At 29.3% G+C, this 24,246-nt stretch overlaps 1 protein-coding gene, 1 long non-coding RNA gene and 1 pseudogene across 7 annotated transcripts; 2 read left to right on the top strand and 1 right to left on the bottom strand.

Annotated features, from left to right (window-relative positions):
* The first annotated feature begins 7,002 nt into the window (after positions 1 to 7,002).
* On the top strand, positions 7,003 to 9,117 carry LOC111281407 (EPIDERMAL PATTERNING FACTOR-like protein 8). The gene has a single exon (XM_089757276.1). The coding sequence runs from the start codon at positions 7,658 to 7,660 to the stop codon at positions 7,844 to 7,846; it is 189 nt and encodes a 62-aa protein (XP_089613402.1). The 5' UTR covers positions 7,003 to 7,657; the 3' UTR covers positions 7,847 to 9,117.
* Positions 9,118 to 11,479: 2,362 nt separating this feature from the next.
* LOC111281205 (G-type lectin S-receptor-like serine/threonine-protein kinase SD2-5 pseudogene) lies at positions 11,480 to 14,864 on the bottom strand (annotated as a pseudogene). Of its 3 annotated transcripts, none has more exons than XR_016335140.1 (2): positions 14,642 to 14,864; positions 11,480 to 14,196 (listed from the first exon to the last, which is right to left on the bottom strand). The product of XR_016335140.1 is annotated as a G-type lectin S-receptor-like serine/threonine-protein kinase SD2-5 pseudogene, transcript variant X1 (transcript). The 3 variants fall into 3 exon arrangements; XR_016335141.1 differs by having other exon boundaries at positions 11,480 to 14,222; positions 14,642 to 14,817; XR_016335142.1 differs by having other exon boundaries at positions 11,480 to 14,152; positions 14,642 to 14,817.
* Positions 14,865 to 19,285: 4,421 nt separating this feature from the next.
* LOC111281085 (uncharacterized) lies at positions 19,286 to 22,660 on the top strand. 3 transcript variants are annotated; one of them, XR_016335077.1, is made up of 10 exons: positions 19,286 to 19,831; positions 20,299 to 20,382; positions 20,603 to 20,669; positions 20,750 to 20,815; positions 20,911 to 20,976; positions 21,084 to 21,159; positions 21,317 to 21,381; positions 21,927 to 21,972; positions 22,119 to 22,329; positions 22,437 to 22,660. It is a non-coding gene; the product is annotated as an uncharacterized LOC111281085 (long non-coding RNA). The 3 variants fall into 3 exon arrangements; XR_016335076.1 differs by having other exon boundaries at positions 21,074 to 21,159; XR_016335078.1 differs by lacking the exon at positions 21,317 to 21,381.
* The last annotated feature ends 1,586 nt before the right edge of the window (positions 22,661 to 24,246 follow it).

Here is a 24,246-nt window from a genome sequence, read left to right as displayed (position 1 = left end):
TGTGCCATGGCTCTTCGTGTTAGGTAAAATAATATGACCATATCTCCTAAGATTATTACTCTATAATTTGCGTATCACAGTAATGAAAGTATAGGGTTCACTAACATTATGAAGTTCAAAATTAAAAAAGTGTTGGTTTTAAGAATAGAAATGATACATTAATACTCACAAGTTATTCAGATTCGATTCGAATAAAATTCGAATTCAGTTCAGTTATTATCGAATCGAGTTCAAACTCGAATAGCTTAACTTATTGATCGAATCGAATTTGAGTATTTTTATATTTAATTTGAGTAGTTCGTAAATCTAATCAAGTTTTTATATTTTAATTATTTTAAATGATAAAATATCTCGAATTTGAATTCGAGTATAAATAATTAAGTTTATTTTTACATGTTAATTGAACTTAATCGAGTGAGTTTAAACAATTCAATTTTTATCTCGAGTTGAATTTGAGTTAAAAAAAAAATTCGATAGAATTTACGTCGATTTTTAAGTCTTGAATTTAAAACAAGTTATTCAAATTTGATTTGATCAAAACTCGAATTTGGTTCGGTTATTATCGAGTTGAGTTCAAATTCGAATAATTTAACTTATCGATCGAATCGAATTCGAGTATTCTTACATTTAATTTGAGTAGCTCATAAGTCTAATTAAGTTTTTATATTTTAATATATTTTAATTATTTTAAATGATAAAATATCTTGAATTTGAATATAAATAATCGAGTTTATTTTTATATGTTAATCGAGTTTAATCGAACGAGTTCAAACAATTCGATTTTTATTTCGAATTTAATTTGAGTTAAAAAAAATTTGATCGAATTTAAATCAAGTTTTAAGTCTCGAATTTAAAATTGAATTCGAGTTTGAGCTTAATATTATATCGGCTTGAATTTAATCAATTATATTCTTAAATAATTTTTTAGCTTTTTTTTTTTATTAAGATGGATAATTATAGGATTATAATAAAAAAAATTATAGGTAAAATATTCGAAGTATGAGTGATGGCTGAGAGAGAGAGAGAGAGAGAGAGAGAGAGAGAGAGAGAGAGAGAGAGAGAGAGAGAGAGAGAGAGAGAGAGAGAGAGAGAGAGAGAGAGAGAGAGAGAGAGAGAGAGGAAAATTATTCAATATATTATTAGTAAAGTTTTTTTAACTTCACAAGTAAAATTAATAAAATAATACATATTTTTAGGATCACTCAAAAAATCATAATAATTTACACATGATGATTATCATCATACCGGTGATTTTAAATTAGTGTACGGAGAGATCTAATTTTCATATAAAGGATTGGGAAACAATAGATAATATTATTTATTTAATATATGAATTAAAAATTAACTTCTTAAAATTAATTGTTATTATTTTATATTATAATTTTTATATTTTCAAATTAACATTTATTATAATAAATTCAAAAATATTTTTTATGATTTATTAAAATTTTAAAATTTATTTATAATATAACCTTTTAATTTTAATATATTAATTTGATTTTCTAATTCAAATATTTTTTATATAATTTATATTATAAAAATTAGTTTACTATCAATAAATATATTTTTAATTTAATAATTTAATTATATTTATTATAAAGTAAAAAAAATATTATTAATATTTTATATACAAATTATTATCTTTAAATAATATTGAAATCATTAATTTATGGAGTTATTATAATGTGCATAGTTATTTCGATATTTTTAAACAAAATAATGTCTTATTTTTAGTAATATCAAATATAATGATTTTTAATTATTAAGAATTAATAATTGTTAATCAAATAAAGTGATTTTAAATCACAAGTAATAAGATTATTTTAATAATAATATCACTTTGATGATTAAATTACCATGGTGATATCGAAAATGATATCAAATTTTATCTTAGTAGATATTTAAAATTAAAAAAAAAAACTAATTTAAAAAAATAGTGAGATATATATTATCTTGTTAATTTATCAAATAGTTATGCGTGTATATATATATATATATATATATATTTAAGGACAATAACCTATGCTTTGCTTTGAGATTCGTATAATCTAATGTAAATTTCAAGATTCATATAATTTTATGTAAATTTTATAAATAAGACATTAAGTCAAAGTTTATACCTTTATAAGTCTGCTGCATAATGATAAAAATGAAGCAACAAAAGCAACAACAACATCAATAAAAGTATCAAAGCTAGCTACATACCAATATCTAGTTGGCACAACAAAATCATACCCATGTCAATTATTAGCTAAAACCTTTGCCAATTATATATACTCACCCACGAGTCTAAGTTTTTAAAGTTGCCTTTCATATTCACTCAAAGATTTTATTATGTTCACACTTAAAATACAAAAACTAAACTTTTTTTTTTTTGGTTTCATTTTAGAAGACTAAGCTTTTAAAGTTACCTTTTAAATTTCACTCAAAGACTTCACCATGTTCACATCTTAAAGCAAAAACCAATGATCACATAACGCGTAGGTAAGGAAAAAATATCAATTGTAAAGCCATAAAATAAAACATTCCCAAATTTGTGTATCTCAACTCCATTTTAAAACTTGTAAAAAATCACAAAAAAAATTTATCAAAATTTAAATTCACCAAAATTTTATATTAGTAAACAAATTTTTTCAGATAATAAATGAAATGTCAAAATAGAAAAGGAAAGATCTATAAACTAAAAGGTAGAAAAACAAAAAAAAAATCCCAATAGAAAGATAAAAATAGGAATAAGCATGACACTAACTCTCTCCATCTTTTCGATTTCTTTCTTTACATGCAATTTTTTTCTCAATCTTATCCTCTTTCAACCTTATACCCTATATTTCTAGAGCTTTCTTGCCACCTTTTCCAACCAAATAACATGAACAAACTGAAAAATTTCTTTTATGTCCCTTCTTTAATAGGCGTCATGCAGGCATGAGCCTCTAGACAAAATTATATATATGTTTTTATATATATATATCGATGGTTGAAAAGCCTAAAAGAAAGTACAAATTTTAACAAAATTATGTATGTACTCATATTTTTTAACCACAACGTACATGTTATGTTATCACGTGATGCCCTCTAAATGTAATCCAAGCGGATTTTAATACTTAAAAAATATATCTATCAAAACAAATACGATTATTTTGATAAAATATACCTTTCATTCTTGTTAGTTTACATAGTTTGGTTTACATTTCGTTGTTATTTTTATTATTTCTTTTTTTTTTTCCTTCCATAGCTGCTATAAAGTGAAAGTAAATCACACATTGATTAAGAATTAGTAAATTTAAAATTGGAATATCATCTATATTCAAATTATATAGTTATTTTATTGTTTAAGTTTTCAAAAAAAAATTGCTCACTTTTATAACTAAAGAGAGTTGTACGTGTCATTTTTAAAATTTAAAAACAAAGAAAAAAAAGTAAGTTGAAGTATCATCTTATATACCAAATCAACCAAAAAATAAAAAAACCCAACAAATAGAAATTGATAGTGATCTGATTTGGAGATTTTGTTATGAGTTATTATTATTATTATTATTATTGTTATTTTTCCTATAAGATGTTTGGTGCGTGAAATCTTAGATTTCGAGAAGAAAAGTAATTTTTAAAAAAATATTAAAAATATTAGATTCTTATATTTAATTAAAGAGAAAGTCAGATTACTCAAATAAAATCTTTTTGTAATAATATCTTTTATTACATGTTAAATACATTGTTTCTGTTAAATATAATAGTCTTTGACCAATAAATTCTGCATTCAAATATAATTTTTTTTATTAAACAAAAAATAAAAATTACATATTTATACAACATTAATGTAATAAAAACATAATGATTGCTTTAAGGAAAAACAAAAATTACACAAATACGACGTTTTTCAAAATAAAAGTACAGTATTTGGTTCAAATATGACGTTTTCATATCGTAAAACATCATATTTGAACCACATAAAAAATTAAACAAAGAACAACCTCAACATTTATCTAATAAAAACGACGTTTTTGACATTTAAAGAAATACTATGTTTCATATAACGACGACATTTTTATCTTAAGAAACGTCACATTTGAAAAAAAATTAAAAAAAAAAATTTAAAAGTCAATCACGATGTTTTTAAATATAAAAACATTGTAAATGATGCAAAATTTTTTTAACTTCACAAAAACTCCATAATTTGCAACAAAACCTAAAAACCCCAACGTTTCGTAGCAATAATGACGTTTTGTTCACGAAAACATGATAGCAATCACGATATTTTGTTCATGAAAAACGTCGTTGTTGATATCAACTTAGACATTTTGCTAAAACAAAACATCATCTTTGTATTACAAATTTTTCAAAAAAATTAATAAACAATTACTGCTTTTGGTTAAGTACAAACGTCATATGACATTGAAAATAGTACTTAAATACTATGTTAAGTTTGCACGAAAGGTAGTATTTATGCTATATATTTTTTAATACTACATTTGTAAATAAAAAATTATTATTATATTTTTTTTTATACATTAATTTTTAAAAAAGATAAAATAAAATGAAATAATTTTTTATTTAAGTCAAATATGTTAAAATAATAATTTTACTCTTAAAATCTTAAAAAATTACATGGAGGTGATACTTGATTCCAATACTTTTAAATATTATTAGGAATAAAAGATTATTATAAGAATCAAATACTTATGAACCAAAAGTGGAATCACGTTCCCACAAGCAAGACTCCGAAAAAAATTTTCATATTTCTCTGAATCAAACGTCTTTTATATGATACATAGAGGTGTAAACAAATAAAATGTTTGACTAATAATTCGTAAATACGTTTTATTTTTATTCGTTTTTTTAATTTAACAAATGATTATGAATAATAGTTCAAAATTTATTAATTAAACAAACAGATTTTGAATATAACAAAGTTTATTGATATTTGATTTGTTTGTAAAAACTAATAGAGCAATCAATGAACAGTTTATAAATAAGCTCAATTTATTTTCGTTTATTAAACTTAACTACGATATTTCATGATTAGTTAAATAAATAAATAAATCACAAACATAAAAAAATTGGTTTATATTCGAATTATTTACACCCCTAAAGATAAATGAATTTCATACTTTTTATTTTGTTTTCAAACATCAAAAACAAAATTTTCGAAATTGTTGAAAGCACAAATTTAATATTTTCAAAATTTTTAAAGCACTATTACCATGCGGGTGAAGCAAAAATGTAAAATTTTAAGGAAAACTGCAAGTAGAGAAATTCAAACCCTTACCACTTTCTTGAATCTAAGTTCCAAACACTTTGACTTATTTACTAAACTGTCGTAAAATTCTTGCAATAAAAATATAATAATCAAGTATATTTTCAGTTTCAATAGATTAAAAAAAAATCAAAGTAAAAACTTTTGAAACTATAAAACATAAAACAAAATTGACAATGAACCCAAACGACTCTTACCTTTGTGTTCTAAGAGATCGGGCGTTTTACTGATTAGTGGGATAAAAAAGGTTAGCTCTTGCTGTGAAGCTCAAAGTGAGTTTTCTTTTTCTCTTTTCTTTTTTTTTTTTTTTTGGGAAACAGTATATTTTCAGGTTTTGTTTGGATTTAATAATTCTTTTTTTTTTCAAACAATTTAAAAATTGTACCTTTTGATATCGGCTTCCTTTATCATTAGAGCTAAACCCATACAAGTTTTCATTTTTTATTGATCGGGACATTTGATGTTCGATAATTATTTTAAATTTTAATTAATTTAAAATTGAATTGAATTGAATATTATAAAGAGATAAATTCTCTTAAATTTATTTATTTTTATTTATAAGTCGCGAAATCGAAATTTTACTTAAAGAAAAATTAAACTTTTTATTACTCGAACCAACAAACGTTATAAAATTTTCATATTTTAACTTACTACAAAATTGACTTCGATGGTGTTGTTGTATATATGCATCAAAATTAAGAACAAACCAAACAATGTCCTAAGTTTTTTTTTTTTTTTTCGCTGACTATGTCCATATATGAAATTAGAAAAATGGAATAAGAATTCAGAAAAGAAGGAAGTAAACGATGTTATCACTTCCACGAAACAGGTCGACTTTTTTCCTTCTCAAACAGAAATATTATTACAGCCACAAAAACAAAAACAAAAACAAAAACTCTGAAACTGAGCAAAAGGGTAACCTAACAAATATAGCCCTTTTGTTCCTGCAGGCCACATGCATTTTTCTTACTGTTAACTATGCCTGCAAAGGTTGGCGTTGCTTAAAAATTCACTATCTGCTCCTCACTCCTCCCCAGAGAAACTCACTGCATGGTTTTAATAACACATGCAGTTGCCATTTCCCCATATATACATACTTATATATCATAGTAAAGCTAATTTTACTGAACTTTTTCTGCAATCAGGAAACTGATCTGAGACCAGAAAATTAAAGTATCATCCGTCTTATCTCCATTATATTTTATTTCAGGTATACATTTTGATTATACTAATTTGTTAAAATAGTGTTATCACACATTTATAAAATATTAATATTTTTATAATTTTATATTTAAGTTACATCTTTTTATTTATATTCAATTGATTTTAAATTAAAATTTAATATTATATCATAATTCAAATTTTATTATGTTATTCTTATCTGTTATTCTTTTTAAATTTAAATCTCTTAAAATGATGTATCTCTACTCTATTAAATATTAAATATTTTATAATTTTATATTCAAGTTAAAGACTAGAGTGCTTTCTTTTTTTTTTTTTTTTTATAAAAGAGACTTCTGTCTGGCCACAATATCTAGAGTATTTATATTAAACTGTGGGGGACAATTCACCTTAGAGAAAAGGAAAGGTGGGAAAAAAAAAAGTACTCAAAAAGTTTGAGATATGGAACAAGTTTTCAGAAGCCAGGTGATGCTGGTTTCCAGTACAAACAGTATTTTTCTGAAGACCTGAGAAACTTCGATATTGCTATATCACTCTAACAGTACATTAAAGGCAAGTTCCCATATTAAAGCAGCTTCCTGTTGGGTTGCTTTCAAAAGACAGAAGAAATTTGCTGTTGCCTTTGGATGATAATATAATTCAATTTAAGATTTTTTTTTTCTTTTATGGGGATTCTTTTCCCTTCTTCTATTGGGTGAGATAAAGGATGGTCAAGTCAGCTAACCAGGATCACCAATAACAATGATCTAAGTCTTTCAAGTGTTTAAATTCAAGTGCACCAGTTTCCCAAGATGACCTTTTTTTTTTTGTGCATTTTTCAACAAAGAAAAAAAACTTTTAACTGGTGAACAATCCATTTGCACCAGAGACATGTCTCCTTTTCTACAGGCAACATCCCTTAAAATTATTTCAAACACAGTATATAAACACATCCTCTACAAAACATCATGTAAGAAATTAAGCAAATTGTATATCTCACACCAAAAGTCTCCAAATAGTGATGGCTCCATCAAGAATCTGCCCCAATGGCCTTAAAGTTACAGTCACTGTGGCCCTCATTTTCTCTATTACATTTCTGCCTCCATCATCAGGTAATTAAATCCGAAAACTATTTGGGTTTTGTTTTAGGTTCTTTTGGTTTCAGGGTTGAGTATTATTCTGTCTTCATTTGCAGTTGGAACACTAAACTCACGTCACAGTGAAAGCTCGTTACAGCGAAGTAATATGGTGTTGGGGTCAAAGCCTCCCGCTTGTGTGAACAAGTGCCTAAGTTGCAGGCCTTGCATGGCTACTCTGGTCATTCCTTCCCATCAATGGAAGAATTTCAGAGCTGCATATCATGGTGATGAAGATGATAACTATTATCTCCTCTCATGGAAATGCAAATGTGGTGACAAGCTGTTTCAACCTTGACCATATGACCACAACAGACCATTGCTTTCAGCTCTGTCAAGTTATTTTAGATATTAAACCCTGATATATATATATATATATATATATATATAAACAGTACTACTGCTATAGTTGCTAGGCCATCTCCTGTAGATATTTGAGAGAAGATGATATGACAATTTTCTGTTTCCCACTATTAGATGTGCAATCTCTCTGATCATTTCTAGCGTGTTCGAATAATCCAACATTTCCATGCAAATCTGTAGCATGAAAAGACTGACCTCTGCCTCTCAAATCCAGTTTTTATTAACTGAACTAAAGATGGAAACGTCAAGCTTTCCTTGATCAGAAGCTATGCTTAATGAAAACAATTATTTAATCTTTGTCGATGTTCCTTCATAGATAACAGTGACATTGGCATTACAGCAGCAGGGACAAGACAAACAAGAACCTCTACTGTCTGTCTTGTCTACCCCTGAGCTAGGTTGGTATGTAACTTGATATTGTTATTATCCAGCCGGCAAAACCTGTGTTTTGGTAAAATTTTGTATTTTTTAACGTATTATTGGTGTCCAGTTCAAGTAAGCGTTTTCTGTATCTGCACTTCAACACTTAAATCAAAGGTCGGCTCAGAAGGAGAGTGGAAAATAAGAAAAGTATAAGAAAGTTATGTCCTAGATAGCATTTGAATTTCCTTATTTATCGGCGAAAAGTTAAGAATCGGAGAGTTAAAATAATGATGTAATTGAACTGACATAATATTATACATATCAAATTGCTCAAAAGTCAACAATATCTTTTATTGTCAATTGACTGTCTCTAATTAAGAAAAAAACCAATTTACCCTTGAGATCCAAAAATACCCCTAACACATATATAGGTCAGTGAGGATTAAGTTAGCATCTTTAATCACATTTATTAATATATCCACATATGCAGTGATAAGCAGATAAGATATATTAATATATCCATATTTCTTTGAGACCCTTGGCGCTGTCTGCAGCTATTTTTAAGTATGGAGCAACAGAGGAAATATGTCATGGTTCAAACAATGCCTTATAGTGGTTGCTGCAAATTGCAATGCTTGGACTCATCTGTATTTTGGACCCATTTTATCTTAGCATTTCACACTACTTTTTATATGTCGTGCAAACTGGCTTTTTAGCTTACAAGATTGGCTCCCTTAGTGGAACGGATCTGATCATCATGCCTTGTCCTTATCTCCACATGGGAAATTAGAAATTGGTTTGTTCTCTTTAACAAAGAGACAATTCAACTGTACCAGGGAAAGAATAGGAACCAAAACAAGAACAAGTTAGGTGAGATCTATGTAATATTGCTAAAATTTTGGTCTTTTTATATGCATTCAGCCTAGGTATTTTGCTTTCCTCTTCTGCTTTTTACATAGGTATCTCTGACCAAATCACATCTTTTTCCTGAATATGTTTGTGAATTTTTGTTTCACTATATCAAAAAAATTGATACGATATTAAAAACAGCTAGCTTAGAACAGGTTTTATAAAGGGAATTTGTAAAGCATATGTTTATCAGCATCTTTTAGGAATTTTTTTAAAGCTGTTTGGCTTCAGATTAGACCACAAGAAAAAAAATATTGCTCTTGTATGCCTGGAGAAAAGTATTGGCAGCAGAGTCAAAATAAATGATAGCGAAAGGGCTAAAAATTTGTTTGTCAACTATTTTCTCCCCCACCTGAATGTGGCTTATTTCCATCAAAGGAGAAAAAAAATCTCTCTACCATGACCAAACTGGCCTAGGGTATCAAATTGCTAATGTCCAAGGAAATAGTCTTTTTACCACTGGAACTTGTCAAAACATTTCTTGTTCTCTTTCAAAATATGACATGCATACTGTTGAATATTGTGGAGAGGTCAGTCCAAGTTTGCACAGAGTTTCCAAAATAAAGGCCAGAAAGTAACTTGCTCAATACAAAAAAAAAAAAAAAAAGAAGAAGATGTTTTTCTTGGCTAAAATTGACAAAAAAAGAACAGGTTTTGAGATTAATAAGGTTGAGTGGACAATTATTACAAGAGTTGGTTGGATATCACAGTAAAAAAAAATCATTAGTCCTAAAAGAATATCTCCCGTAACAGTGCTCTCTCTTGATCAAAAGAGAAAGAAAACATTAAAATGGGAAAAGTTCCATAAATCCTTATACAAACAAGGGGAAGGCCTGACTTAAATTTTTTCATAGATACTTGGGCTGAGTACCTAACTGCAGGAATGAACAAATTGGGCTTAAACCATTTTGAGCAACTCTGGCACTTGTGATCCAAATGTTCAGACAAAAGGAGAGACAGGTGAAAAACTGAAGTGAACATTTGAGGATTGTTGATAAAGAGCACAAATTCAAGATCAATAACTTAGTGAGGATATACTCAGTTTTGACATCAGCTAAACAATTTTGTTTCTATATCATTTTATCAATTCTCCTATTGTCACTCTGTTAAATATTAAAAGTAACTCCACTAAAATGTAAGGAGGTCATCCTTGCATTTCACCTTTATCACCTTTAGCATGTTTGCATACTTTTTCTGCTGCAATCTCTTAGTGCACCCATAGTTTGTAACAGTAGAAGGGAGTTGTAGTCTTTTCACAACCAAAATCTCTGATTTTTCAAAGAATACCTGGACGCCAAGGTCAATAATGCGGGAGCAATCAACAACAAAGTCTTTTGGTACAAAAGATGTCATAGTTTGGGGATAGAAAAGGTGGTTGCAGGCTCTGAGATTTGAATCTCAGCCATGTTGGGTGCCACTTCTTAAAAATGATTGCATGAACCGAGTTAAACCTGGGGTTCAACAACAAGGTCATTGGGCACAGTGAAAGGTATATCTGGTAAGAAGTACAAGGTAAATCTTTCCAAATATCCCATCAGTTGTCAGAATTATTACCTAAAACTGAGGTTAACTACTTTCGAAAAAAAAAAAGGGCAAACAAGGTTATTAAAGATTGAGAAGACTCTTGCTAATGACAAACATACAACAACCAGATCTACCAACGAATAGTTTTGACTACATAAATGTGCCAAGGAGAAGAAGAAATAAATGGGCTTACCGTGGCCTATAGCTTTGAAGTGTAGCAAATCTTCGTAGCTTGCAGACATAAAGCTGTGCAGTTGAGCAGGAAGCTCAACTTACGTTTTAGACTTAAGACTTGTATGCTTGGTCCAGCCAGAGGATATCGGACCAACCCTATCATTGCATATTCCCTCTGATGGCAAAAGAATCTTACAGGTTGATATGCAAGCGATAAATTTTGGTCAGCAGAACTCCTTGAAGAAAAAGACGGAAAACGGCAGATATGCAGATACAAAAGTGGAAAGTAGTTTGACGTACAGCATGTGATTTTGAGTGGGGGATGGATTCTACAACCCATTTGCCCCCCAGATGTGGTTGTTCCTCTGGACTGAGACAGTACTCAGAAAAACATTGAATGCTGATGGCTGGGAGAAAAGGAAATATATGTGCTGAAAAACAACTTTATACAAAAACTCAGAAGACTTTAACTCAGTTATATATATTGCAAATATTTGAAGATCATGCCCTATATAGTATTTCAATTTTCAAGTAAAGCTCAATCCAATAAATTCTAGTTTCCATTATGCCCAGATTAAATCTTCAAGAATCCAAAAAAGAAACAAAAGTGCCATGACATTAGGTATAAACTTTTACAAGAAGGACAACTCTTTACAAAGCAGAGCAACTCTTGGACTTACAAGTATACTGAAGAGAACATAAAAACCATAAAATCATAAAAACCTGGACATGTTAAGGCTACTAAACGATGAATCGGAGCCAAAACTGGAAACTTACACTTGAATATTTGTACTTTGTAGATGCATATCCAAGTATAACAATAGCTTTACTCACCGTGGACCTGATAGTCTAATGTCAGACAAAAATGCACCACTATTGTACTCTGTTTGTCCTGATGATGTACCCTCATCACTGCTCAATTTAAGAAAACCTGAGTACGCCCTAACACCTGGGAGGGCAGAGATTGGGGGCTGAGGTACATCACAGAGACCTTCAAGCATCTGAACTACTTTAGTCATTGGTGGTCTTAATCGCATTTCTTCTTGTATACACCACAGTGCAACTTTTATCGTAGTGACAAACCTTTCATCTTTTTCGTTAACATCTAGCTTGGGATCAAGGATTTCTTTAAGATTTCCTTCTTCCAACATCTTGAAGACAAACGAAGGTAAATAAGCTTTCTCAGGAATCTCATCAGGATCATAACTCTTCCTACCGCCAATTATCTCAAGCAAGACCATACCATAGCTGTATACATCACTCTTCTCCGATATAGGGTTGTTGGTAATCCATTCTGGTGCAAGGTATCCCCTTGTACCTCTTAGTGTTGTATATACCAGGCTTTCTTCACGGCTCATAAGCTTGGCCAAGCCAAAATCTGAAACTTTGGCATTGAAATTATCATCAAGAAGAACATTTTCAGGTTTTATGTCACAGTGCACAATCTTCAATTCGCATTCCTCATGGAGATAAGCCAATCCCTTTGCTGTACCCAATGCAATATTAAATCTTGTATTCCAATCCAAAATGCTACTTTCTTCATTGTTCTTGAATATCCATTTATCTAGAGATCTTTTGCCCATGAACTCATAAACAAGAAGCCGGTGAACACCCTCGGCACAGAAGCCTTTGAGCTTGACCAGGTGCACATGATGGATACTTCCAATAGTCCTAACTTCAGCTCTGAACTCCTTCTTTCCTTGTCCTATGCCTTCCAATTTTTTAACAGCCAATTGGGTGCCATCTGGCATCACACCTTGGTAGACTGAGCCAAATCCTCCCTGTCCAACCTTTTTAGAGAAGTTTTTAGTTGCCTTACACAGTTCACCATAAGTATATCGAACAGGCATCCCTGAAAAACTGTCCAGGAAATTATCCTCCTCCAAGTTTTCTTCAGCACTTTCGAGCAATCTCTTCTGTTTGCGGTAGTAATAGAATCCTACAGAAAGTAGACCGGCAATAACCAGACTTGTTGCTACTGCTATTGTCACAACAAATATTACACGCCTAGCTTCATTTTTTCTGACTTCTTCAGCATGATTTTGCCAACCATCTTCATTCCTTGAGACCTTCACATATGAAACAAAACCACTAAAACCTGGCTCAGCACGCTTCAGACCTCCTATGCGGTCAAACAAAAAGCAATTCCTAGTACTGTTTTCAAAGAAAAGTGCAGTACAAGAGCAGTTTCCAAGGCAAGCTTTCTTGCAAGCATCTAAATCAGAGTTCATATAGGGCTTGACAAACTGAAGCACAGAATAATCAAGCTTCTGACCAACATAGAGTAGATCTGCTGAATTACAGGTTGAGGGCATTGGTGGTCTGCAGTCGTTTCGGCGCAGGAGTTCAGGGCATTGACATATAGTGTCAAAAGAGCACACCATTAATGGTGGACAATAGTCGGGACTGTTGCAGGGGTTTTCTGGTATCTTTCTTCCCTCAGCAATTGCTCTACTTTCCTGATGAAGATTATAGAACGCAATCAATCCATCTGCTCCTAATTTGGCAGCCCATGTGACATTCACATCAGAATTTTGAGAGAAGTTGAGCTGCCATAACAAGACTTTATCGTGATCATAAAAGTTCCATGAGTTGGATATTAAACATGCAGAATGAACCTTGCCGGTGAAATTTTTACTGGTTTTCTGGATTTCATCTAACAAGGACCAATAAGTTTGCGGAGTCAGGAACCCCGTGTACAAAACCAAATTCCCAGACTTAAATTCAAGATAATCACTCTCATCCATTTTGGGAAAACTTTTAAGCCTCATTCCTTCCATAAACTCCTGGCCAGATAAAAGGGTATCAGTGGGATAGCTAAAACTCTGCCAAAGAGTTCTTCCATTGTCCCCATGAAGTACCAAGTTACCTGAGTCCAGCAATTCCAGGGATGTCGCCCTTTCTCCTGTTGTGTTTGTCGCCCAAGCAACCTTATCTCCTCTTTCCAAATAAATATTTCCATTATTGTCAAACACAAACTTATCAGATTTGTCAACCGAGGCTCCTCTATTAGCAGTCCAAACAAGTTGGAAGGGTTGAAGATGAATGATAACCAAGAGAAAACTTTTAGCATCCAGGGTAGTAAAGAAGCCAAAACCAAATAATTTATTTTTGGATAAGAGGAATACGCCGTCATGTTCTACCCACTGCGTCTGAGATGCTTGGAATCCTGGATATATCTGGCCAACACGTTGATTGACAGCAATACAGATTTTGATGGCAAGGAGTAGACAAAAACACAAGGTTCTGACTCTGAACAAACCCATAATTCCTGTAAATACAAGCTGCTCAGCACCAAGTTTGCTAGCTAGTATCCTGAAAATTGAGCAAAGATTTGATACCTATCAAAAAGTGAAGACTTTGCTCAAGCTAATACACAAAAATTAGGAGAAAAAAAAAAGATAATTTGGGTTTTTGGGTATATATCCCCACAAGATGGAAGCGTAATTGTGGAAAAATGGGTTTCTGGCTAGTTACAACAGGAACCTTTTACATCTAAATTCTGAAAAAGATGTAACAAAATTTTGCAGAGAAAATAAGCTAAACTAGCGTCCAATTTACAAGCTTAATGCGTGACAATTCAATTAAGTAGAAAATACTGGCAAATGAAAAAAAAAAAGTACAGATTTGCAAACACTCTAATGATGTAAGTGAAGCAAAAAGCAAAGACAAAACAATACTAAAATTCTGGAAATAAAAGGAAATGAAAGAGGATTCAAAGTTACTACAATCATGAGTTTTCACTGTTCTAACAACTTACCAGCAGGTTAGAAACCCGTAAGAGCTTTCAAATAGTCTTTGATGATTGATGAAGAGGCAGAAGAAAGATGACCCAGAACATGAAAAAGGGACATCACCAACCTCAATTTTTTTGGTTCAGTCCGAGAAACGTAGAGTATGGCATCATTGGGTACTTGCATTTCTTTTTCTTGACTTATTAAAAGCAAAATTAAAAGTAAAATATCTATGGGAAATGGGTATCATGGATGTTTCTTTTTCCATGTGGAAATTGTGGTAGTGAAATGGGAGAGTGAGTTGGTGGGGCAGCTGGTACGATTTTTGCCGTCAACGGTCAACTTTTTAAATTCTTGCTACATTTTATTGTTATAGATTAACATACTTTAAATCTCAATCTTTATTTATTAAATTTATTTTTTTATTTTTTCAAATTCGCATCCTCTATCAACTTACATATTATTAAATTATCTGAGCAAATGCTCAACTGAATATGTCATGTCATTAAGTACTCCTCTGTCTTTTTTTTTTTTTTTTGAGATTTTTTAAAATTATATACATTTTTTTAAATATCTAAAACTTTTATTTTTTTGATATTTTAAATTTATTTATTATGATTTTTTTAATTTTTTGATATTAAAAATCATGTAATATTAAGATTATAAAAAAATTTAATTTTAATATTAAATACATTAAAATTAAATTTTTTAAAATTCCTTAAAAATTAATACCATTCAAATAATTTAAACAAAAAAAATAATGGCCATTATAGCTAATACTCATTAACTATTAATTAAAATTTACTTTGAAACATTGAAATTTTGAAAAATTTATCCTAGCTGAAAAAACTTACCAACATTTCAAGAAACAAAACAGAAATATACTGCAGTACAAAACAAGCCACTTTCTTTATCGTGTCTGCTTGGATTATTAGAAGAAAAGGAATATATTTGTTGAAACATGCTTTTCTCCGTCTGAACTCTGACTGCAGTTAGTTACCTTTAAAGAGTCAAGAGTACGACACATCAGCCAATCTTAATTTATGTTGGTGAGGCTGCTTTTTTGTTCAATAAAAATATAATAAAACCACTTGATTCCAACCTTGATTTTAAGTGGAAGAAGAAAAAAATGACTTTGCCTCTCTTTAAAGAAATTATTATTGATAGAGTTTTTAAATTTTATAATTGAGATTTAAAATTTATTATATATATTTGAAATATATTGTACAATTATATAAATTAATTATTTAATTTTATTAACGAATTTTTTAAGAGATAATTTTTCTCTTTGAAATCATTCCCTTTGAAGCATTAGTGTTATCGTCCGTTAGTGCTTATTTCTTTTGCTTTTTTAATTCCCCACTAAGCATTTTATGTAATAAAAACCATCATTTCAATTTTTGAAAATTTCTTTGGGTGAAAAAAAAAATACTACACGGAATTTACAGCCATCAGCCATCAATAATGTTGATCATTACTGGTCTGATGTCATATACCTAAGCTGTTCAATTTTCTTTTGCTTGTTGTAAGTAATTATCAGGATATGAAAATTCATTTTCATGCAAAAAAATTTTCACTTTCAATTTGTATATAAAAAAAATTGTTATACTTTGTTATCGTTTGAATTTCATTACATTTTTTATGTGATATGATTAAGTTTATCGTATATTTAATTAAATTTAAATATTAATTTTAGTAAAATCAAAATATTATAAATTTTTTATTAAATTTTTTTTAATTATAATTATAATAATTTTATTATTATTTTTAATCTCATCGTAATTAATCTCATCATTTATTCAAATAAAAATTTTATTTTTTATGAATTTTTATATAAAAAAAGTTATATTTTGAGATAAAAAATTTTAAATATAAAAATTTAAATTTAAAATTTATTAAATGTTATTTTTTAATAATAATTGATTCATAAATTTTTTTTGAAGTTATTTATTTATAATATATAAAATTTCTTTTTTATTTTCTTTAAATAATAATAATAATAATAATAATAATAATAATAATAATAATAAAAGAAAATAACGCGTTCTTTAATTTCTTGGTGCTTCTCCAACTTTCCCCAATTTTCTTTTGTTTCCCACTCCTTTTGAGAATTGGTGAGTTTATTTATCAGCTCCACTACCGCTTCTCCCGACCTATACGGAAGTTAGGTATTACAGAAGGGTCCTAGAAAGCTTTAGCAAATAGAAATGCCTTTTTGCAAGAGGTTGCACCCAACTTTTCTTTTAATAAAATAACATAAAAAAAGTGATGATAAATACTGAGGGTTGACTCAAAGTTTATTGAATATTAATTTTTAAAATAATAATATAAATTAATTAAATTAAATTTTAAATTCCTTTTTTCTTAACGATAAAAATGTGACAAATTTATATTATTAATCAAATGAGTGTCAGCGCGATTTGGAAATCAGAATCCACTTTCCCCTTCAATGACCACGAAACGAAAAATATAATATTAAATTGAAATTACTTCATTATATCCCATATTTTGATTTTTTAGAAAAAAAAGTACTATTATGTGAAGATCTTTGAAATGATTTACTAAAGTTTAAAATATTATTATTAACAATTATAATTTAATTTAATTTATTTATATATTTATCATTAAAATTTGATATTTAATAAATATATTACCTAAGTCTTATAACATGTAATTACTTTTTTTTTTTTAAATTTTTAGACAGATATATTGATTTTTTCTAAAAAATTATTATTTTCAGTACATGTAATAATGAGGTCATGCCATCGTAAGATGTCAAATTTTTAGTTAAAAACACTGATATAGTCATGTACGGTATAGGAGTAATAAACCCAATTTGAACCACTACAATATTAAATTTAAGTTTAAATTAAATTTAAAATTTAAAATTTAAAATTAAAGTTAAATCGATCAAATTTTATTTTTTTAATTTAAATTTAATTTGAAATAAAAATTAAATTATTTAAATTCATTCAATTATATTTGATTAATATGTAAATATAAATTAAATTTTTATTTTTAATAAAAATTTGATTATTTGTGTTTAAATTTGAAATATTTTATTAATTAAAATAATTAAAATATAAAAATTTTGATTAAATTTTTAAATTATTTGATTCAGATATAAAAGTGATAAAACTTAATTCGACTAATAAATTAAATTATTTAAATTTAAGTTCAATTTAATAATAATTAAATTAAATTTAAATTTTATTTGAATAATTTATGAATATTAATATATTATTTACATATTTAATGCATGGTTTGTATAATAAATATGTACGTACAAGCGAAAGCAATGAAATAAGTATACACAAAGTCAATAGACGAGGAAAGATGGTTTGTATCATTACAAAATTTCTTTCACTTATGATTATTAAGTTTTTATTTTGGTTTTACTTTTGTTTTTGATCTCTTAATTATTTTATTAAAATTTCTAATTTTTTAAAATAGTTTAATTTTGAACTTTTAATCTAATTGTAATTATTGTGATTTGTTAAAATTAATTTAATGCTCATATTACAATAATCTGTTGAATTTTTTTTATAGTTTATACGAACATATTTTTTGATTATTAATGAAATAATGTAATGAAAAAAATTAAAATAAAAACATCTTAAAAGGGTTAAAGATCCAAATAAAGTCAATAAGATTTTGTTTTTGTGGCAAGTAAAAAATCATAAAATTTTAATATTTTAGATTCAAATATTATTGTGTGGATTTAATTTAATTTTTGTTAAATTTATCTTGTTATGTTCTAATTTGATTAGTTTAATTATTTGATTAATCAATGATATAATATTTTATTATAATTATAATTTGCACTTATAATTTCATTAAAAAGGATTAAAGTGAAACTGAAATAAAATATTAAAAATTACAAATACAATTGACCCTAAATTTCTTTGCCCAGATTCTTGATATACATATGAATTGATTGGCTCTGGGGTTTGGTACCAAAATGTAATGGGAACATGGAAATTTCACTAATTCACATAGCACATGTCCTATTGAGCTGTTGAAGGTATGAATTCGATATTTAATTTAATAATCATTTAAAAATAATAATATTTAATAAATTAAAAATTTTAATTTCAATTTTAATAATTTTTTATTTTACTTTCAATTTTAATAATTTTTTACTTTACTTTCAATTTATTACTTCCTTTATACTTAAAAAAATAAAGGAAAAAAAAAAATCAACGACGAAATCGCGAATCCCAAATATGGTTGCCCTCATCAAGCTTCAAGGCCCAAAGCATATTTCTGCAAAGGGTGAGCAAGCAGCCATACCAGGCATAACTGTTGAATTTTGATTTTGGACTGAGAATGGCTTGGGCCCTTTAAACTTGGGCAGTGGTATTTTGGAGTGATCATTTGATTTTCCATTGTTTAGTACGCTACAACCACCAAAAGTTACATTTTCAAAGTAAACTTTTTTTTTAAATAATAATGATATATTGAGTTCATGATAATGAATGTGCGTAAAATTCAACGGCGGAGTTCCAGTTTGTTGATGTCTTGGAGGAACCAGACTGGGCTGGTTGTTTAGGGAGAACTGGTTCAGACCTGCTGAGGAAAAATGAATGATCAAGATGCATCGAATTCATTGATGCTAATGTAATTTTTTTTATAATATTATGTAAAAATTATGGTATCTAAAACATATATAAAAATTATCCGGCAACTCGATTTGCTGAACACATCTTTAATGTCATTTAAAAAAAAATAAAGGATAAATTTTGGAAGAAAACTCTTGCTGTCTCCTTTAAAAAACGAGAGGAAAGTTCCAAATCTTCGACAAGAAATTCAACTAAAAAAAAACCATAAAAACCCTTCAATCTCATGCCACTTTAGCTGCCTTACTCTTCTCTTCAGTAACCCAACAAGCACAAGAAGTTGATAATGCCCCACCCATACCCACAACCGTAATCGAAGCCCTGCCAACCAAGCCAAGCCCATCAAACCAGTCACCCTTCTTTTAAAACCTCCTCTTAATTGCTCCCAAGCCTCAATCTCAATCCTCTGATCTTTCGGAAGGCAATGGAGGTACAGCGAGTTCTTGAACACGGTCAAAAAGGGGAAAGTGGAGAGAGCCAGGTTCAACAGAGACGGTTCTGCCCTCCAACTCACAGCAGTTGATGGCCATCGACCCTGACCTTGTTGACATTGAGCAATGAATGACGTTAATACTTCGGTATCCGAGGGTGATTCTGGTAATAGGCTTTTCAATTTTATTGGGAATTTGCTTTTCCTCTTCCTTGCTTTTGCTAGATTGTTCTTCCTATTCCAGCATTGCTCTTCATGGCTACCTATCAAAAATTCTTTTGCCTTCAATTTTAATTTTGAGCCCGCATGTTCCTTTTTTTCTTTTAGTTCGTGTTTTTTTTTGTGTCCGGGTATTTTTTATTAACAGAGATCTCTCGGAGTCTCAATACTGTAAAATACTTTTATTCTTCAATTTTTGTTTTGTTTTGGTTAGTCAATGCTTCCATGTAGTTAGTGTATTTTCGATGAGATTGGTTTTTGTCGTCTTAAATTTTATTTATTACCACCACACTGACAAAACTACGGGCCACCACCAGTAAGTTTCTCTATTATTTTAGTGTTGGTCTCATTTTCTATATGTGCAAGCTCTAAGATTTCTAATTATTGTTGTAAGTGAAATTTGTTGGTTTTGCAGATTGGATACTCATCTCCTTCACGGCAAACAATAATGGAGGAGCTTAGAATGTCCTCTTCAGTGGTGCCTGAACAACAAAATAATGTATCACTTTGTATTTATGTTGTTATGCAGTTGTGCTTTAAAAGTTAGAAATTGTGTTGTCATTTGCAGTTTTCAATCTTTGGATCCATACTGACTATTGGTTGAATCACTTACAGGAGATGTCCTATTATATGTCATCATATGCATTAAGCAACTTAGTATTTGGCAACTTTTTGTTATTAAATTCACCGCTTAACTTGCTCTCTTCCTGTCATTGCAGACAATAAAGATGTCATCAGTCATCATTCATTTGCATTTTAGGATGGCTCATACTCTACTTGGCTCTGGTTTGTTTTATGTTCAATTCTCAATCAATTTCTAATATAATCTTACCTCTTCAAGATGATGAGTGAACTTTCTTTTGCAGGGACCTCTATCTCTGGATTTTTGAAGATTTTTAACAGCATATGCCATTGGTGTTCACTCCTATGTGGTATACTTTCAATTAAAACTTTCAAATTTTTTTCTTATTAACAGGTAATTAATGATTTTTTTACATGCTAATTGAGATTTTTAATTGCATCATAGGTGCCGATATTCATTGTTGAGATAACCCCAACAAACCTTATGGGGGCTCTATTAACATTACATCAGGTACCAATGTTAATTCAAAGTTTCAAACTCATTTTACTAGAACTATACAGATGTACACTTTCATAAGCCATTCTTTCTTGACTTAATGATTTTACAGTATTTTACAGGTTTCCATTGCAAGTGGTCTTTTGGTGGCATTTACAATAAGTGCATTGGTTACTTGGAGAATACTGGCTCTAATTGGTAAGTCAGTGTATTAATCTTGCATTACTACATTGTCTTCATGGCAAGAAAATTGCAAATTACAAGCAGATTTTAATTTTCAACTATAACAGGAAAAACAGTAACAAAAAACTTATTTATTTCATGAGGCTTACTTAAAGTTGGTTCTTGGCTGTAGGAATGCTTCCATGTGCTGCTATGATTTTTGGGCTTTATTTCATCCCAGAGTCCCTTAGATAGTTGGTAAGATTGGTTTTTAATAAAAAATGGAACTTAAAATATTTTTAACATTCTTTCTATTTATAAGTTCATTGCCCAAAAGCATCAAATAAGTATTATCCTCATAACACAAGTTTCAGATATAACTGACAAAAATAAACATTTGAAATTTGCTTAAAAGGGTGATAAAAATACAAAACTAGAGGATTTAACTAATTCAGCACAAAGATAATCATTGGAGTTCCAAATGAAGCTATGAAGATCATAAGTATTAGGTAAAGTAAGTAAATTCTCTGGTACAGGCAATGGTTAGCAATGATGTTATTTGTTGCATTACTACATTGTGTTTATGGCAATGGTTGGCAATTTTTTAAATGGGTTGGAAACTCAATCCCATCTAAGATTTTAAATTGCATCGTAGGTGCCAATTTTTTGAATGGGTTGGAAACTCAATTTTGCATGTATTTTGGCTTGGGTTGTCAGCATGTCATACTCATTGTTCAATGATGTTATTTGTTGCTTTCTGTTGAATGTGTTTAATTTGCCAATTTTGTTTGATGTTTTTGCAGGAAATCATATGACGCCAGTGTTTGACTTGGTCAATCCTCAACATAAGTAAGTAATCACAATTCACAACTTATAGTCGATCCTCGTTTGTTTTAATATATATCTTTCTATTTCTTCATTAGCAGTTGATCTTAGACTTTCACTCTATTTGCTCCACTCACTCTTGTATTATGTGGGTTTGGTCATGCATGTAGTTTCTGATATGTAAGACATGCCATATGCACATAACATGTATGGTCACAAGATGAGCTTGCATGGTCAGCATGCGAAAGAAAGGTGCTTGCATGGTCAGATTGAACTTGCATGGTGACAAGATGAAGTAATGAAACAATACCCTCATGCTTGTGCAATAAGAGACGTGAAGGATAAGGAACTAGGGAGCTTCTTTTATGGAATATCACCTTGGTAGGTGAATCATCTTACACTTATTTGCTGCTTAGATATCCTTTTTCACATGCTTCATCTGTACTGAAGCAATGAGGAAATGATTTCACGTTGGTCAAATTTTGCAGTTCATGCTTATGGTTGCTGCCGGCTCAGTCAAAAAGGAGGTTTTTTCCAGGGCTGTTGTTCAGGTCTGTCATCTGGAAAAATTTACTTTTTATCGTATTATGTAAAATGTTGAATTACTTATATAGAAATTATTAAAATTATTGTTATCCAAGAGATATGGTATTCTCAAACTCGTGTAATTATTCTGCTATAATCTTATAGCATATTGCATTTTTATGTTGAAGTTGTCATATCTTTGATATCTAAATTGTGAGCTTCTTTTCTCAATTCCATGCTAGGCATATTGACAATCACTTGTGTTTGAAGAAAAAGGGAGCATTGGCTGATATATTCCTTAGTTTATTTATTTATCTAGTTTATTATTTTGTTTTATTCATTTTCTCAAAAAAAAAAAAAAAAAAAATGAAAACAAGGGGAAAAGATAAGAAAAAAAGGAAGTTTGGGAAGGTTGAATTTATCTGGGATTGGTTCTTTCGGATTAAAAAGGCTTTTTATTGTAGCCAAAGTCTGAGCTTGCGTTAGAATGGAATTGAAACTTTTTAGACTTGGAGTTATGTTGAATTTGAAACAATATCCCTATAAAAGTATCACAGAATTGAAAACCAAAGAGAAAAAAAAAGGAAGGGAGGAGATCGAGCAATCACACAGCAGCCAAGAGCTTCAAAGAACAATCGATCGAACAAGCACGAGCAATCGGCAATAACAGAAACAACCAAAGCAGAGCAACGCAAAGGGAATCAATCAGAGAAGCGAGCAATTTCTCATAAGCAATTTCAGCTATAAAAATCAGAAAGGGGGAATCAAAACAAGTAGAAAGCAGCAAGATCATTCAACAGGGATAGGAGACAAGAACATGAATTTGAATCACCAGCAGAAATAATCACATGCAAAAACCCCAAATCACAATTACGCATACCCAGAAAACCAAACCCATACCCATAGAAAATCAAACCGACCCTGTACCCAATCAAGCATGAACACAGGCAATTACCCAGCCACAAAGAAAATTCAATAGCAAAAATAAACGCCATCTTTTTAGTGGAGAATTTTTCTGTGATAATAAATAATTAAGAATAAATAAACATTTATCCAATGATAAAATTCTAAAAAAATTAAGACCGGACAATTTTCTTGAAAATTTTTAGGTGAGATTTTTGTTTTTAAAATTTGATTAAAGCATTCGAAGATTTAGAAATTGATCTTAATATAAGAATTTTTATTTATTTCTAACTTGAAAAAATTAAAATTGAGAAGAGATTGTGATGATTTAATATTCGATGCATGATTGATTATTGCATAAATTGTGATTATATTTATTCAATTTTGAATCTTATAGTGTATTTTAGTTTTGTATTTATTAAATTGTAAATTTTATTATGTATTTCAATCCATAAAATATTTAATAAATCCAATGATGAAATCTCGTCAAGGAAATATGTGTATTATTTGAATACTTTTGAGGTAAAAAATATTTTTAGAGGGTTGACCAAAGTGTTGGAGAAAACTTATAAATATGTCTAATATTTAAATATTAAAATAAATAAAAACAATAAATTAATAAAAATTAATTAAGAATAAAAGACCATTGAACTAAGGTTAAAAAGATAATTTAAAATTAATTGGTACTATTTCATGGGCATTGTTAATAAGGTTCTCTAATATGTTGGCAACCTTATTTTTTTCTAAAATCACAAGCCCTCCAATACGTTAATAAGGTTTTTTATTCTATTAAAAAAATTATTTCTTAGAAACTTGAACCTTCCAATTTATTGGTAAGATTCATTTTTATTTGAAAATTTATTTTTTGGA

This window comes from Durio zibethinus, chromosome 28, assembly GCF_047325235.1.
Source record: "Durio zibethinus cultivar Kanyao isolate XHJ-2024 chromosome 28, ASM4732523v1, whole genome shotgun sequence".
NCBI classification, from domain to species: Eukaryota; Viridiplantae; Streptophyta; class Magnoliopsida; order Malvales; family Malvaceae; genus Durio; species Durio zibethinus.
The sequence above is the reverse complement of the archived record's forward strand: the minus strand, read 5'-3'. Positions and strand labels throughout refer to the sequence as shown.

Bases quoted from the DNA above. Each gene is read 5' to 3' on its own strand.
- LOC111281407 (XM_089757276.1), top strand. From the start codon at position 7,658: ATGGTGTTGGGGTCAAAGCCTCCCGCTTGTGTGAACAAGTGCCTAAGT.